Source organism: Diceros bicornis, chromosome 2 (assembly GCF_020826845.1).
Source record: "Diceros bicornis minor isolate mBicDic1 chromosome 2, mDicBic1.mat.cur, whole genome shotgun sequence".
NCBI classification, from domain to species: domain Eukaryota; kingdom Metazoa; phylum Chordata; class Mammalia; order Perissodactyla; family Rhinocerotidae; genus Diceros; species Diceros bicornis.
Window position 1 is genome coordinate 40,327,098 of NC_080741.1, and position 17,602 is coordinate 40,344,699.

A 17,602-nucleotide genomic window follows, 5' to 3' on the forward strand; every position below is an offset into this window, starting at 1 on the left:
CTTTTTGCTCATTCTATTTGGTATATATTGTACTGTCTGTATTTGTGGATTCCAATTTTTCATTAGTTCTAAAAAATTCTTAGCGATTATCTCTTCAAATATTTCCTTTCCTTTATTCTATTTTCTGATTCTCATACTATTAGATCTTCTTCTTTTATACTCTATCTCTTAACCTTTCTTTTAAATATTTCTTTCTCTCTTTCTCTTTCTCTCTGGGAAAAAAAAATGTTTTTGCTTCTATTACATTCCAGGGGCATAACCAGCCTTCAACGAGTTTATTTTCTTAGCTTTAGAATTCCTTGCCTGAAAGAGTATTGTAACTTTGTACCCTGGACCCTAAGAGTAGATCTATCATCACACATTCTCAGAGGAACCTTTGGGTTTCTTTCCACTTGGAGCAGAGGCAGAGACAGGTTTCCTAATAAGTTCCCTTTCAGGTAGGCAGTTGCTCTGCTTTATATCAGAGTCTGTGTTTTTGCTCTCCTACTTTGTAGGGGCCCAAAGCCTAGTCTCTGGTTTCTTGCCAGAAATTCTCAGTATGGGCTTTTACCCCCCAGGCATCCTCAGTTTCCCATCTGGCTTCCCAGTACTTCTGTGGTTTCATTTTCCTCTGTTCCTCTACCCCTGTGGGCATTTCCTATGATCTTAGCATGTTTTATGCAACATTCAGATGTTTCTTGGTAGCAGAGGGCTTTTCAGATTACCTAGTTTACCATACTATATTGGAAGTGGATGTAAGTATAGACTTTACATAATACATAAATATGAATTTATTCAGATCAAAGTTTGTCATAATGTGACTTCATATACTTGAACTGTGTTTATTTTAGATTGAAATGGAGCTTGATTAACAGATGAACTATAACTTTTTATGGCAGTCTTTTTAAGATGTTGAATCAAAATATTTGAAAACCACTGTAATGACATTAATATTTCATGCATTTTGACGTTATTTTATCTATCCTGTGTTTCAAAATAGTTTTGATAATTTGATTTAAATGTAATTGCTTTTAGATTTGGAATACTAGAAAAACTATATTCTGAGAAACTGAATTCTTAATAAAATAAAAATGATTGTTAATTTTATTCATTGTGGAATATATGAAGCCAGCCACATGATGTTTAGAAGAGAAATACAAGTTTTAAGGAATCTTTGTGTTCCTTAAGAAGTCTTTTAAAATTGTCATGCCAGAAGAAGGAGGAGGAGGAGGAGAAAAAGATGTGAGAAATAAAATTGCTATAATAGTTCTTGTTTTCTCTTCCAAGGAAAAGACCAATTGGTATGCTTAGTGTATATACAATACAATACCATATAGTACGATATGATTAATACAAGAGTGATGCCTCTGTTTGTTCCTTTGATTGTTTTTCGGTTTGTCTATTTTCTAAGTAATAGGTAGTTTATCTAGTTTTGTCTTTACAATTTGATCTTTTTTTTTATTTGACAGGTGGCAGTTTGTACCATACTGATGTCTCGCTCTTTGGAGAACCTACCGAGTTTGAGTATTTGCGAAAAGTGCTTTTTGAGTATATGATGGGTCGTGAGACTAAGGTATAAATCATTTTCTGGTGATTAGGCATGTGACTTAATTTAAAAGGAATACACATATTGATGCCATGTGTTTACTATTAGCAGACTATACATGCTAATAGTAGGCAAGAGGTAATTGTGTTATTGCTCTTAGTTTACAAAAGTGAATTAGCAGACCTTGCTTGTATTTGTTACACTTATAAAATGTTAATTTAAAAAGTACTGTTGGATGAGGGTAAATACTAAAAATTATAATTTTATTAACTTAATACTTAGTGAAGTATGTGGCTATTTTTATTTTTGACTAAAGATCTTAAAGTTAGGTGGATATATTTCATTTTCATGGAGACTTTAGGAAAACGTGGATAGTATTGGAAATGGTCGTAATTAAGAATGACTACTTAGGGATATTTAGAAATATTTTACTTTAATCACTGTAATAAAATTATTTCTTTACATACGGAATATTGATCATTAAAAATTACCACACATGTAAGTAATAATGCTTGGCTAATTTGTTTTCTAGAATGTTAAATTTATTGTAAGTTACTTGAGTATAGATTCTTGTCTTATTCTTATTTGTATCCTTTGCAGTGTTTTTAAAAGAACCTTATATTGGACATTTGGTAAATATGTCTTAATTAAATTGAATGCATTTAGGGAAATTCATGAGCCTTTCCTCAAACAAAATTTTTCATTTAAAGCAATTTCTGTTTCTGACATTGTTTCAACTTTTCACTTTCATAAACTTCTACGTTGTCTGTATACCTTGGCTGAGAATGGGGTAATAAGTTTTCTTTTCTTAGAAACAATCAGTGTTTTAACTTATGGGTCTGTGGGGGTTACTGAGTCATAGGGTGCGAAGCCAGTTCAGGGATTGATTTGGCAAATATATTTAAAACCTAAAAAGTAAGAGCATAAGAAAATCTCTTTAATTTTATTTATTTATTTATTTTTTTTTCCCCACAAAGCCCCAGTAGGTAGTTGTATGTCATAGCTGCACATCCTTCTAGTTGCTGTATGTGGGACACGGCCTCAGCATGGCCGGAGAAGCGGTGCATCGCTGCGCGCCTGGGATCCGAACCTGGGCCGCCAGCAGCGCAGTGTGTGCACTTAACCGCTAAGTTACGGGGCTGGCCCAGAAAATCTCTTAAAAGAATATTATGAATTTATGGATTGTAGATTCAACTAAGCACCAGGAGTTACAGGGGTAGAAGTCATTTGAATCCTTGATATCTATAGAAATCTCATTTCATTGTATCAAATAGTTTCAAATTAAAGTAATATCCAAGGTGATACTGAATATGTATCACAGGAGGGATATACTAATTCACAGTTAATTCAGTGTCTTTTTTTCTTAAGGACTTTTTTTAAATTCAAAGGATAGCTAAATCTAATTTTCTCCTTATCTTTTTAAAACAAAGCTAATGAAATACATCTTTTTCTTATTATGTCTGTTGAATAGCAACCAGTATTTGAGATAGAGTAGATAGTTTAAAGATACCTTGTTATTGCAGGGAAGGGGGGAAGGCATTTCTTTAAAAAAAGCCTTTCAGAACTTGAGCTACTTTGGTTCATTTGTGAATCTAAAGCTGTGATCCCAGTGTTCTTGCTAAATAAATTATTTAACCTTTTCTTGATCTGTGAAATGAAGAAATTGACTGTCTCAATCTGTTTCTTCTGGAGGTTGCGAACGTATGTGGGATGAGATCTCTACAGAGTTTGAATCCTTCTGAGGGAAGACCCAGAACAAGTGTAACATGCGTTCTGGGACGGTGTCAGTTCAGCCAGGTCTAAGCTTGTGCTTTCAGGGCTCTGCAGTTAATTTTAGGGTATGACTTGGGAGACTGCTAAAAGGGATGTCCTGGAGGCCTAGGCAGCCCCATCTAATACTTGACTGGAATCCATGTTGAGGAGTGCTCTCTCTGGTCTTTATCTTCAGCATTCAGTGTACTTTTCTGGTTACTAAAAATGAAGAGTAGTCTATCATTCTGCTCTCACATTTTAAGTATTGAAAATTGGTAGCAGATATTCAGTTTAATTTACTGCATATTTATTGAGCACTTACTACGTGTGGCCCTTTGTTTATCACCATGATGGGTAGGGCTTTGAAATTTGACACCATCGCTAGCTTTAAGGAGTTTACCATGTAGTAGGAAAGTGGAGCTCTTCTCAGTTAAGCATAATGTAATGCAGAACGTAGTAATGGCTGTTAAGAGAGGCACAGTCCTCATATTTACTAGTGGGAGAGTCAAGGAGGACATCATGGAGAAGCAAGTGTGTATACAGGGCTTTAAAGGGAAGCTTAGATTTTGATAGATGAGCTCAGACAGGAGGGAAAGCCCAGACAGAAGGTCCAAGGCAGAAAACTGAGTATGGGTTTTGGAATGACAAGTAGTCTGGTCCAGCTAAAACACTGGATCTGTGAGGTGGAAGTGACTCTGCTTGGGGCTGCACAGAGTGTGGAGGGCCTGGAATGTTTTCAGAGTTTTACCTGTAGGTATTGGGGGTAGCCCTGAAAATTTTTGAGCAGGGGTTGACAAGATCAGAGCTGTTTTTAGACATATCTTTTGCTGATTTGTCCAATTTCTATACATTAACAAAGAATTTGAAATGGAGACCAGGTTGTGGTTTTAGAATGAGCCAGAGTATATTGTGGCCTTTGTGATTTGATCACCATCTGCAGTTGTTGCTTGTCCGCAGGATCTGTATGTCATCCCACCTGTGTTTCTTCATCTGCTTTTGCAGACAGTGTTCCTTATTTTATGAGGCAGATGATTTTTTAAGAAGACCACATATAGGACACACATTCTTATAGTATGAAGTTAAGCTCCCCTTCTTTCTTCTTGCACTTTTCTTGGATTTTGATCCTCCATGCTATTATTGATACTAAAATTCAGTCTGTTCTCCTTTTCAATAGAAAGTGTTTCTCATCCTAACCTTTATTGAAGCCTCTCTGTAAAGAAAATCTGGCAGGAGAGGCCACTTCTAAACCAAATAGCTCATTTAAACTTCTTACTTCCCAGGGCCTAAGGATATTGTATGTAGAGTAGACAGTCTGATTTCTTTCCCAAGGTATGGCAAAGAGCCTGGTCTTCTCCATTAAAGTGTTTTCTGTCAAGCCAGGAAAGAGCTTTAAGGCTTTACTGAGTAATCAGCTGCAAATTCTGGAGTGCTGATGAATTTAGAGGTGGGTTTCCTGTTTAACGTTGTCTAGAAATGTGAAGAAATAACTAGCCCCAGTTCCTTTTTTGACAGACATGCTTGTACATGCATGTGTATGTGTTTTCATAGTGAATATAAATGGACTTTGAGTACTTTGAACTTTATAAGCTATTGAAATTAAAGAAATACTCCCTATAATTGTGAATCCCTGAATTTTAGATTTTTGTTACTTCCTTAAAATAGTCTTCTTAGATAGTTTACCAGAAACCATTTAAAACTTCTTCAGAGTATTAATAAAAAGAATACTGAAATAGTTACTACTTCATATTTCTCTTGCCATTTCATGCCACATATATGCTTGGTTTCTAGACTTGGTTTAGCACAGAAGATTCTGTTCTGTCTAGACAATATAAGTTAAAGGATAAGAATTTTTGTAAAATTCCTTTGGAATTTTTCAAGAACTAAGTTGTTTTAAATGGTATTTTTTTATCGTCAGAATGGCAGAGGCAAAGATAAAAGGAAGGAAGGAGGCTGAAACTAAAAATTTTGCCGTGTGTGGGGTTTGTGGTTGAGGAACAGTATTGGTTGATCTATTAGTTGAAATAAGCATTAGATATATGTCAAGTGCCTTGCCCAGGCTTAGCACATAATAGGAATTTAAAAAATTTTAGTTCCTTTTCTTCCTGGAAATAATTATACTTTTTTCTAATGATGTGAATTTCCAACATTTTTAGTTAACTCTACTGTATCTAGCTTTTCCTCAGTGACCTTCTCCAGTCCACCCCTCCACCCCCTACACACACGCATAGTCTGGTAACTACGAACAAAGAATAGTAGAGTCAATTCTCTGGGTGATGCTCCCATCCTCTGTAGGAATCCTCAGGAGAGCACCACCACCTGAATTTGTATGTAAGCACTGAACTTGTTATCCTACTTATTTCATAAGTGGTATCTTCTTTCCTCTCTGTCTTCCTCAAAACATCTCATCTTGATACAAAATAGGGAATTTCAGCCTTTGAGGAGAATTTTCCACAAGCTTATGGGTGACAGTCTGACTTACGGTATATTTATTTAGATCTGCACAATTTATATTGTTTTGCAAGCCACCATGTGTAATGTTTTGATTCATCATGTTTTCTACCAAGCAAAACATCTTGTGTTTATTTAAAATGTAATTTGTATTTCTATTAGGCTGATGTGCTGCATGTCTTAAAAAATATCTACTAAGCATGTTCATGTTCATGCAGTAGCCCATGTTTATGAGATATATGATGTGATTTACTTAAAGCTGAACTTGGGAGTATCTGATCCTGATTATTTAGAGCATGTGTTTTGGCAATACATCACTTAACTAGATAGATTCCTACAAATAAAAAGCCTCATAAAATGAATGAGTAATGAAGTTTCATCTTAATAAGACAAAGGGCTAAGAGCATTAGGACTTCATATAGCTTCATGCTATTGTATATGCATCTTCTTAAAATAATATCAACCCAGACATTGTGAGGAGTCCTTTTAAATTGAAATTCTAGTGTTGACTGTTATGTTCTTGACTAATACCTTCACATCATACTTCTTTGGTTGTGGCTTCCATTGAGAGCACTAAAGAATCCCACCAGCAGAACATGTCACAATGGGGTGAGACTTCATCTGCTTTACTGTCTATTAGTGATCATCTGTTGTTTTTCTTGTAGACCATGGCAAAGGTTATAACCACTGTACTGAAGTTCCCTGATGATCAGACTCAGAAAATTTTGGAAAGAGAAGATGCTCGGCTAATGGTAAGCTTTAAAAGTAGGCTACAGGTAGAAGATGACTTTATCTCATCTATTTCCTTTCTGTCTCATTTACAAACACTTTGAGTTAGTAAAAGAAATTTAAAAATTTTAATCTTTATTGTACTATAGCCTGAAAAATGAGAGTAAATCTACATTAAGAAGATTTAACCAAGGGCAAATATGAATGGGTGCTCTCAAGGAAAGAACAGTCTTATTCAATAGCGTATGTGAGGTTGACACCCATCTATGCTGTATGGGATTTCCAGAACGTGGGCTATCTATGGAAAGGACAGAAAAGGCATTTGTTCTGGTATATCCAGTAGCAATGTTTTTTAAACCAAATTATATCATGATGTTTTATAGATTATAATTCTTTATTTTATTTCAATTAATTTCCTAATACAATGATTCTGAGTGAAAGAATTTAAGCATTTTTGAGCTTTTGACATTCCCTACAAGAGAAATGTAGATAACTGAATAATTAGAAACCTTTGTGCAAAGTCAGCTGTGATTGAAATGAAACAAATACATACGTCATAAATTATGCAGAACTCCCCATGCCTAGCTTCTTTTTACCCTGGGCCAGTAATTTAGTAAGAAGATCCATTCTAAGCAGAGTGTGAAACTTGTGAAGTTTCATGCCTTGCCCCCAGCTTTCTCTTTCTGTTTCCTTTTCTTGTTTTGCTAGTACCCTGCAGTACCCTCTACCTCCTCCCACGATTTCTTTACCTATTTCATGATCCCAGTACTGCTGTTCTCTTCTCTCGTCTCACTAAAGCAAGCAAAGATCTTCTCCTTAGTGATGGGTTAGCCTGTGTCTGAGTATCTCCAGTAAGAAGGATTAAGTCAATAAATAATTACCTCCCAAAGCATCCCATCTTATCTTGACAGACTATTTGTGTTTCTTACAAAAGTTCTTGCTTATCTTGAGCTCAAATCTCCCTTTCTGTAGTGGTCACCAATTTGTTCTGGTTCTAACCCATGGAACTCAACCAAAAATCTGTAGATGGCCTAGATGGAAGGCTTTTCCTTTCTAGGCTAAGTACCCCCAGCACTTATCAGCCATTTATGAAGTTCCTTTCCTCTGACTCATTGCACAGAGTCTGTCCTGCAGGAATCCCAGTGCCTCAGGCACATTCTGACCTCCTCTTCCTGGCTTCCTCTAAGGTCATCCCAGAATCCCTGACCTTTGTCCCAAGACTCCACTGTGTATTGTATTATAGACTTATTGTATATTTTCTGGGACAATTGCAGTTATTTTGGTTAGCATTTAATTGTTTTTTGTAAAGCATTCCTCCCTGGTATCTAGTGGCCTAAACAGCGTTGCTGTACCTCTATAGTTGTTTCTGGTTATAAATATTATTGATAAAGAAGTATATCACTGTAATGTATACCCTTCATCAATAGAGAAAATGTTTTAAATTATAGCAAACATCTAATTCTATAAGCATGTAGTCATTCAGAGTAGTTTTCCTCTTCACTGAGTAAAATAACTGTGTCGTTGTGAAAATAAAAATCTCCAGTGCATTTTGAGCCTGTTGACACAATTCTGTCTTATGGTCCAGTTTAAGAAAATATTTTTAAAAGATCTAAAAAAGCTTTTATTATCTTTGTTCATTCTCCCATGGCCTCTTTATCATCTTGATGTTGGAGTATAGCAAACTCTCCTCTTACTGTTGGGCTACATTTTATCAGGATTTACTCTACAGTATAGATTCATCCTAAATCACTGCTATGGCAAAACATTCCCCTCACCCCACACACACGTGCGGTCTTACATTGGTTTGCCTTGAAGGAAATGAATTGAATTGCTACCTGTAAATAGTGAACAGTATAAAGCCTTTTAAAGCAGATGGAAATATTTCTTTTTTTTTTTAATTTAACTATAAAGAAATCTTTGAAAAACATTACACTCTTTATTTCTGAATAAAATGGTTTTCATTCTAGATAGAAATGAAATGGTGACTGATCCTTCTTGAAATAGCCCTCCCTTATCCCAGAGGCTGACCTGTCCAGAAAGAAAGTACCACTCTTTCCACTACTACTTTAAGCAAAGTGTGATCTATCATTATCTTTTGCCTAATAAACGAGTTCAGTCAACAATCACCTTCCTGTTCTCCTTGTTATGGTGAATACAGGAAAATTGAAGACATGGCAGATATGGTTGTTAACCTTGTGGAACTTTTAATTTTAGGGGAAAGAGGTGGCATCCATTCATTCATACATGAATAAAAGTTATACCTAAGTTATATAATTTAATAAAAACAGATGCTTAGAAAATATGAAATAAGTTATAATGAGCATGAAGCAAGGGAGATCCCAAAGATGGCTTATAAATCAATTTGAGTCACCTTTTGGCAGTATAAGGAGATTCTCGTTACTTGATAGAGTGACTCATGATTGTTTCTGTACGTGATGGAAAATTAAGATCAGCAATGAGAAAGTTGAAGCAAGAGTCACATTTACCATAAGATTGCTATCATTCATAAAATGAGCAATAAGAATCACTGTCTTTGAACAAGTCTCTTAAAGAAGTTATAATTCATTTCATACGCCTGTCCGATGAGCTATAGCTGATTAGAGCAAAACACTGCAAAGAACAGTGACTTCTCTTTTTCTAATAGAAAGATAGTTAAAATATCCAGTAGAAATACAGGTAAATATATTTTCAATATAAATATATAAAATGTCTTTCCAATAGATATATAAATGTATAGAAAAGAAAGATTTTTAGTTTATTAAATCATTTAAAAAGCCATTTAGTCACATTAGCTTTGAGTGTATGTTCCAGATGGATCTTTTCTGTAATTTATTGTGAATGTGCAGCTAGTTTCCCTTCTCTTAAAATCAGCAACTTTGAGTGTTTTGTTATTTTAGCTTTGGAGGGTGAAAAGCTGGTATAAGTAAATCAAAACAAACCCCAAACACATTGTGAAACTGCCTCCCCATCCATTAATATTTGGGATGCTTGAGAGAGAGTTGGATTGCACTTTGTGCTGACAGTGTGCAGCCCACGTCAGTGTTTGCATTATTTAGCAGGTATTATAGGAGGAATATATTCTAAAAACTTTGCTTTATGACTCTGATGGTTATACATTTGCTTGGTGGCGTTGATCAAAAACTTTCCATGACTGCTGGTAAGGTGCTTTTCAATATATCCCCTCTTTACTATATCTCTCCTCCCCTCAGTGAGTTTTATACTCTTTATTTGAAAGACCCCATTACAGAATACAATAGTTATTACTTAATAAGTGGTTTAGAGTTTAACCTAATTTCCAGATTATCTTTTGTAGATGAGAAACCATTATCTGTCAAGTAAGATTAAATTATAAAGCATAATTAAAGTCTGGTTTATTTGAGGATTGTGGCATCTAGAGAAGGAATCCTAGTCCTTTTTAACGTGTAGTGGAGATTCAGGCAAGTGTAAAAGCCTCTGTTTCTTCACAAAACTAACATCATCTTTTAGGGTTGTTGGAGAACCAGAGTATAGTGCCTCCGCTGGGTTTTTGTGATAATGGTAGGCGTGGTGGTGATGATTACTTGGCCACTATGTAGCGATGTGTAGAACTAGTCTTTCCTAGAAAGTGAGACTTAGAAAGATGAACTAATATTACTGTGTGTAAGATAAATATTAAAGACCTCAGTAGGACAGGTCATTTATGGGAATGGTATCAGCTCAAAAAACATCATCCCCATCTCCACTTCCAGTGCCTTGGGGTGCCAACCGTATGCAGCATTGCTATGATGAGAGCCTACATCTCAACAGTTCAACCCCTGGTATGACCTTAAGCAAACATTTTTCAGATTTCTGGCCCTCGTTGGTAACCTGAGCATGTTGGATTATTCTATCCGTAAGGTTTCTTTCCTTCTAAAGTATTGAATTAATTGTAAATTTTAAAGTTTTAGATTTGTTTCAAGTGGAAAAAAATCGCTTTATATACAATAGGCAGAAGTTAAGAAGCAAATGCACACACTAAATGTGTATGCCTCTGTCTTCCCTAGAGTAGCCTTTTTCCTCCTCTCTCAGTTTTTAGCTTATTGTGTTTGATATTTCATTTTGTGATGGTTTAGGCAGTTTAGATGGCCAGAGTAGACTGTATGTTTGAGTAGCAGGATAGGAGCAAGAGTGAATACAAACGTTTTTGGCTTGTCTAATTGTTTTTGCCGAATAAAACTGCCTTAGAAATACACCATCAGATTTTTTTAAAGGAGAGTGTTATTTAGTACTTAGGATAATTCCCTTAAGAAAGTTTATTTTAATCAGGTGCTAAATCATCTCTTGGAATTGAGAGGTTCTTTAGTTATATAGAAATCGCCTTTAAAAAGTGTTCCTAGAGGGGCCAGCCCAGTGGCGTAGCGGTTAAATTCATGCGCTCCACTTCAGCAGCCCGGGGTTCTCAGGTTCGGATCCTAGGCCCGGACCTACACGCGGCTTATCAAGCCATGCTGTGGTGGCGTCCCATATAAAGTAGAGGAAGATGGGCACGGATGTTAGCCCAAGGCTAACCTTCCTCAGCAAAAAGAGGAGGATTGACAACAGATGTTAGCTCAGGACTAATCTTCCTCAAAAAAAAAAAAATGGTGTTCCTAGAATAAATAACGTTTTTCTCTTTAGAGTGCTAGCAAACCTAATGACACGTTTAACCTAGATAGCTATTTTCTTTTTATTTTTTTTTATAATTTTATTTATTTATTTATTTTTTGCCTCAAAGCCCCAGTAGATAGTTGTATGTCATAGCTGCACATCCTTCTAGTTGCTGTATGTGGGACGCTGCCTCAGCATGGCCGGAGAAGCGGTGCGTTGGTGCGCGCCCAGGATCTGAACCCCGGCCGCCAGCAGCGGAGTATGCACACTTAACCTCTAAGCCACGGGGCGGGCCCAAGATAGCTATTTTCTTGAGGACTGCATTAAAAGAGATTTTTCTTTTCTGGTGAAAAAGCTTTGGCTTATTTTCATTCCCTATCCACTCTAGTCTTTTTAAAAATTAATCTTCTATTGACTTTGTTTTTGCTTTGCTTTCACACTGATCTTTCATGTTGTGTCAAGTTCTTGATCAGTCTTTGCCCTAGACAATCTTGTACTTAAGTTAATGTTTCTCATTTCTCTCCCTTTGGTTGGGATTTTGAAAATCTCCTCTGAATAAATAAAATTGTCAGAACTTTTCAGCATTGTTAGATATGAAAGTTTTCCATTCCAGCAGAGATTTACCTTTCCGTTTGTGTAGGCTCAGTAGATGCGTGCAAGATAGATTCAGGAAACAAATGCAAATAAAACTGATGCCTAGTGAAAAATACTGCACGTGGAAAATACATATTTGTTATCCCAAAAGTGGTTTTAACTCTTGATTTTGTTAGAATTACCTAATATGTGATCATTGCAAAAAGAGACATTGCACACGTTCAGAAACATATTACATGGAAAGTGAGGCCTTCATGATCTTTAGCTTCCCAGCGGTTTCCACCATACCAAGATCACCTTTGTTAATAGTGTAGTGAATATCCCTAGGTTTTCTAAGCTTTCTAAATATAAATTTACAATTATTCCTTCACTTAATTATTTATTTTATAAAAATGAGAGTCTACAACAGCTTGCTTTTTTCATTTAATATAGTTTTATATTATTTCACCTCATTACAAATTAATCTACCTTATTCTTTTTAATGGCTGATTGTATGATTATATGGATGTCCTACAATTTAGTTCACCAATTTCCTATTCAGGGACACTTAGGTTGTTTCCAGTTTTTCAGTACTTACAAGCATAGACACAGCGAGCATCCATATGTATATATTTTGCATACTTCTGCAAGTTTTTCAACAGGATATTAACCTTATTGTGTTGTGTGTGTTGCAAATATTTATTTTCTAGTTTGTCTTTTGACTTTGCTGCTTCTTACTAACTGCTCATTAAATATAAAAGATAAATAGAATGATGCTTCTGAGGTTGGTCACACTATCTAAGAATAGACTCAGATTTTATAAACAACCCCTATTCTTGCTAATGCTGTTTTAAAGCAAACCAGGAAGCTAATTAATAATCTTGGATTTTGGCCATCTTAAATAAGTCCCAGAATTTATTTAAGAAGTAAAAACTTATGTTTGCGATTGGGTCCCTTTGAATGGACATTTTGGTGTGGGTTATTATTTCTGAAACCATTCCTGATATACTCTTGAGTTACAAGAGAGTTAGTCAGTGATAAAGTAACATATTTTAGGAATGACAGTTCAACATCTAGACTTACTGTATTCACATTCATCAACATTTTCCCAAAAACTTTTGATGGTAAACTGAGATTATGTAAATCAAATTTTAATGGATACTTTAATGAAATTATGAAAGAAATCCTTTTATAAAGCAAATAATCATACCCTAATTAGTCTAGCATATAAATATGTACTTCAAGTGTGAAGTACATCTTTAATTATGTTGTTTAAATTTTTAAATTAAAGTTGGCAAGTAAAATCTCAGCTACATAGTATTATATTTACTTCGGTTGGGAGGGAGGTATTACAGATTCCTTATACTTTGCCTATGCTCTTTTAATTTGGGGAGATTTGAGAAAAATTTAAGTACATTCTGTTTAATCTTTAACTTTGAATCAAAGTTCATATATACATATGAGCTGTGTGTTATATTAAGTCTTAAAACTAACCCAATAAGCTTTTTTTCTTCCTGGCTTTGTAGTATACTTCACCTCGCAGTGGTATCTTCTGAGTAAACCATCAGTCTGTGCTTAGTTAGCATGTGGTGAGTGAAGAATAATATGTCTTTTGTCTTTTGTGCAAAAATAAAATGTATTGCATGATACTAACCATTTCGCTGGAATTCTTTTGCTCTTTTATGTAATGAATATATGATTAAGCTATGGGTTAATATAGATATTTTCTGTTAATTATGTTTTGTAGATTAATAATATATAGATTAATAATCACCACCACCAGTAGAGTTATATAATTTTAGGAAATTTTAGTTCTTTAAATAGTAGTTGAAAGTTTCAAAATTGCTCTTTGAAATTTCGTTAAAGAATTCAAAAATATATTTGTGTATTTTATATTTCTTTGTGGGTTTTTTCCCCCAAGAATAGTCTTTGAAGTTCATAGACATTGTGAGGGAGAAATGAAAAATCATTTTCTAGATAATAGTGAAGTGATAGATTTCATGAAACCAGAATTTAAAATATTGTAAAACCTACTTAGAGTCAAGGCTAGTCTGAAATAATGAAAACTAGTGAAGTTGATTTAAATATAAATGCAGTTTTATTACTTCCTGGGATCATATAGTATAACAAAATTACACATTTGTCCTGAGCAGACCCTTAGGCAGTCTGCTTTAATTGCATGTGGCTGTTTCTAGTTAACATATTATTACGGTGAAGTGGAGGCATCTAAAATGTTTCAACACAGTTGACTGTCTTCACCATTTAATCACCCCTCCCATCACCTCCACATATTATTCATTCTATTAGCTTGATTTAGCACCCCCTAAAAATTTAGGTTACATCTTTGCCTCAGACTGTGCTAGAATTTTCACAAATCACAAATAAGCTGGATTGCAATTAATAGAGCTTGATTATAATTAAAATAAAGATTCTCTGTGATTATAAATTCAGCTAGTATTTAACTGACAGTATCAAGGTTTAAAATGCCAATATATAGCATTTCTTTTTTTAACCTTTTAGCTTAAAAAGTTCTTTAAGCCTACATTCATCTCATTTTGATTTTAATATATATCAATTAACTTGCCTTAGAGATTATCTAGAACTATCTTTAGTCATGTAAATCCATATCTAACCCAATAAGTCTTAACATTTTCCTTTTTTTATATTATAAATACTGCATCATGCTTGTTATTATATTATCACATTTAAATACTATCATTTATCACTGGAAATGTATATTATATAACATTTCTGTTGATTGATTGTCTCCTCAACTTTTAGTTTGAAAAATTTTAAACATAAGATTTGCAAAATAGTACAATGAACACCCATATACCCTTATCTATATTCAATAGTTACTAACATTTTGCCGAATTTTCTCACTTGCTCTCATTCTTGTCCTTTCTTTCCCTCTGTAACATTTGACGGTTACTTGCAAACATAAACTAAATACTTTAGCAAATGTCTTTAAGAACAAGGGCATTTTCCTACATACCCACAATACAATTATCACTCTCAGGAAATTTGATATTAACATAATACTGTTATCTAGTATATAGAAAATATTCACATTTTTCCAGTTTTCCAAATAGTCTTTCATAATTTTTTAAATTCCAGGATCCATTCAGAGATTGCACGTTGCATTTCAGTGTCATGTGTTTCTAGTCTCTTTTAAACTAGAAGAGTTCTCCCAGCCTTTTGTGTCTTTCATGACACTGACATCGTGCAGCATTATTGAATCATGCATGAATTTATTTTCTCACAACAGCACAAGTGAAGGTTTCAAAATAATAACTGACAAAAGAGTTTAAATATAACAGAAGATCTTTTTCTTATTTTCTTTAGTCTTCTAGGACCAATATGATTGTTGAGTTTTATAAATAACATGCTATTGGAAGTACATCAGAGTAGTGGATTCTGTTGTCCATTTACAAATTGAAAAGACTTTAAAAGTTTCTCTTTTCACTAAATATGTATGAATAATTTGTCTCTATTAATCTTTTTTGATAATTTATTTTTATGGCATTTTTAACCTCATACTTGATCTGACTACTGACTTTTAGCATTTTAATCAGAGAAACCTTGTTAGGAAGGTTTAGCATCTTTTCTCATAGCATCTTAAGTTTTTTAAAATTGTTTGTTAATTTCAGATGAAGCATAGCTTTTCACACCAAAATACTATCTCTCCGTTGCTGCCATGCATATCATCCTGCAATAATTGCAGTATGTAGAAAAATCAGCACATTAGGGAAAGGGGAAGAACTCTTTCCCCTGTTTAAATCCAGTCAGAAGAGCTGCATCCTTGCAAGATTCTGCCAATCAGCATGTTTACTTGTGGCTTTCTCTAATTCTGACCTGGTAACATTCAACACATGGTGAAAGGTTGCAGTTCCAAATTTCACTTAAAAATACTGTTTTCCGGGCTGGCCCAGTTGCGCAAGCGGTTAAGTGCGCACACTCTGCTGCAGCGGCCTGGGGTTCGCCGGTTCGGAACCCCGGGCGCACACCGACACACCGCTTATTGAGCCATGCTGTGGCGGCGTCCCATATAAAGTAGAGGAAGATGGGCATGAATGTTAGCCCAGGGCCAGTCTTCCTCAGCAAAAAAAGAGGAGGATTGGCAGATGTTAGCTCAGGGCCGATCTTCCTCACACACACACACACACACACAAAAATACTGTTTTCTGGGATTATTAACTATACATCAGATCATTCCAAGAACATTAATTTTTAGAAGATTCCTTTATGATTTAATATTTAGAATATTTCTACTTAAGTCCCCAGACCATAGAATACCTGTAAAATTTTGTTTTAACTTGAAAAAACAAATGTCCCAAAAAGTTGGCTTTATAAGTTTTTTTTTTTCTTTCTTTATCCTCTTTTCCTTTTTCTTTTCTAGTCATGGCTTCGGTCTTCATCTTGAAGAAATGGGGAGAGTGATATTGGGCAAGCTTGGAAAACTGTGCATACTTGCTGTTCTTTGAGAATGAAGCTGTTATTCAGGGCCCCTTATGTAGCTAAATGACCAAGAAAAATCTGACATTGGCCCACAGATATATTGCAGACTGCCTTTAAAATTGATTATATCAGTGGAGAACTGGTGATAGTTTTTTTCTTCAGTTTTTTTGTTGGGAAGGGTTTTATGTTGTTTGAAGATATTTTGAATAACTTAACCTGATTTATGGGCTCACTTAATGTTCCTTTCTTCCATTCTTTTTGTCCCTCTTTTTAAAGAACTGCTTGCTTTTCCTATTTATTTTTAGGGTTGTTTTTTTTTTAAGACTGTGCAATACATTTTGAGGTGAAACTTAGTGGATTTTTTCTGATAAATTAGAGCATTTAAGTGACTATTTTATCCAGATTGATTTGTTGAATATTTGCTAAAGACTAGTTCTTGAAGCTATGACCTATGATAAATCCAAACGGCAGTACCTCATTGTTTACTTAGCTTTTGTACTTATATTTTTCAAAGGAAAAAATACTACTGTAAATTGTAAATAGTCAATACATAACTGTATTGTATGCAAATCTGTGACTGTTGGCAATGTCATCTCGGATGAACAGATAAATAAAGTTTATTTACTATATAAAATTTGCTTATTGTGTTTTTTTCTAAGTTGAAATCTATTTCAAAATAGTTAATTTATGTTCTATCTGGGTGAATATAATAAGGAACTATTTGCTAAGATAGTTAAATGCTAAGTATTTGGAAAGGTTTTTTTATGTTGAAAATTAGCATTACCAAGTTAGAAGTGTTGCTTGGAAACAAGAAATACTTCATGGTGTGTGTTTTAGGATTCTTCCAACTTGGAGATGCCTCCTCTCTCTGGAGTAGACCATACTGTGATTCTTTTTAAATTTAGTGAGAGAGAGATTTCTGGACACCAAGAGATGGGAACTGTTCAGAGAGTTTATATTCTAACAAACACAGTATTCAATATCTAGGTATTATCTAACCTTGGCCTAAAGGAGGAATCTCAATTATTCAGACAGTCTAGACCTTATCGTTGCTGGTATATCTTATATTTTGATAAAGAGTGGGGAGCTCTGGTGAGTAGATGACCAGCGGGTCTTCCTATAACCCACAGCTGACTCCTTTCAGGACTACTATTCCAGCAAGGGAAGAGGGTCTTCTTACCTTTTTATTTTTTTTTCTTAAATCAGAGTTCACTTAAGGGGCAAAATTTTGTCCCACTGAAAGGTTTCTGACAACAGACATGACTTCTTACCCTATTTATGTTTTTCTAGAGTAGAAATTGAGGACCCTTAGTGAAATTTGTATACAACTTCCTAAAATTTCTGCTTAACCCATTTATGGAGACAGGCATATCAAAGAGAGTGCAGGAGTTAGCAAACTTTTTCTATAAAGGGCCAGATAGTAAAGACTTTTGGCTTTATAGGCCAGCATACAATCTCTGTTGCAACCTCTCACCTCTGTCACTATAGTACAAAAACAATCATAGATAATAT

At 34.7% G+C, this 17,602-nt stretch overlaps 1 protein-coding gene across 4 annotated transcripts in view; it reads left to right on the top strand.

The window, feature by feature from the left end:
* The window catches only part of GOLGA4 (golgin A4), a 116,986-nt gene extending 100,262 nt beyond the window's left edge, over nucleotides 1-16,724 (top strand). For 3 of the 4 annotated variants that reach the window (XM_058554982.1, XM_058555004.1, XM_058554996.1), the window contains 4 exons: nucleotides 1,449-1,552; nucleotides 6,391-6,477; nucleotides 13,159-13,221; nucleotides 16,032-16,724. In XM_058554982.1, the coding sequence (XP_058410965.1) occupies nucleotides 1,449-1,552; nucleotides 6,391-6,477; nucleotides 13,159-13,188 (221 nt within the window). In that variant the 3' untranslated portion in view covers nucleotides 13,189-13,221; nucleotides 16,032-16,724. The remainder of the gene's footprint in view (nucleotides 1-1,448; nucleotides 1,553-6,390; nucleotides 6,478-13,158; nucleotides 13,222-16,031) is intronic. The other variant, XM_058554991.1, reaches the window with a different exon arrangement.
* The last annotated feature ends 878 nt before the right edge of the window (nucleotides 16,725-17,602 follow it).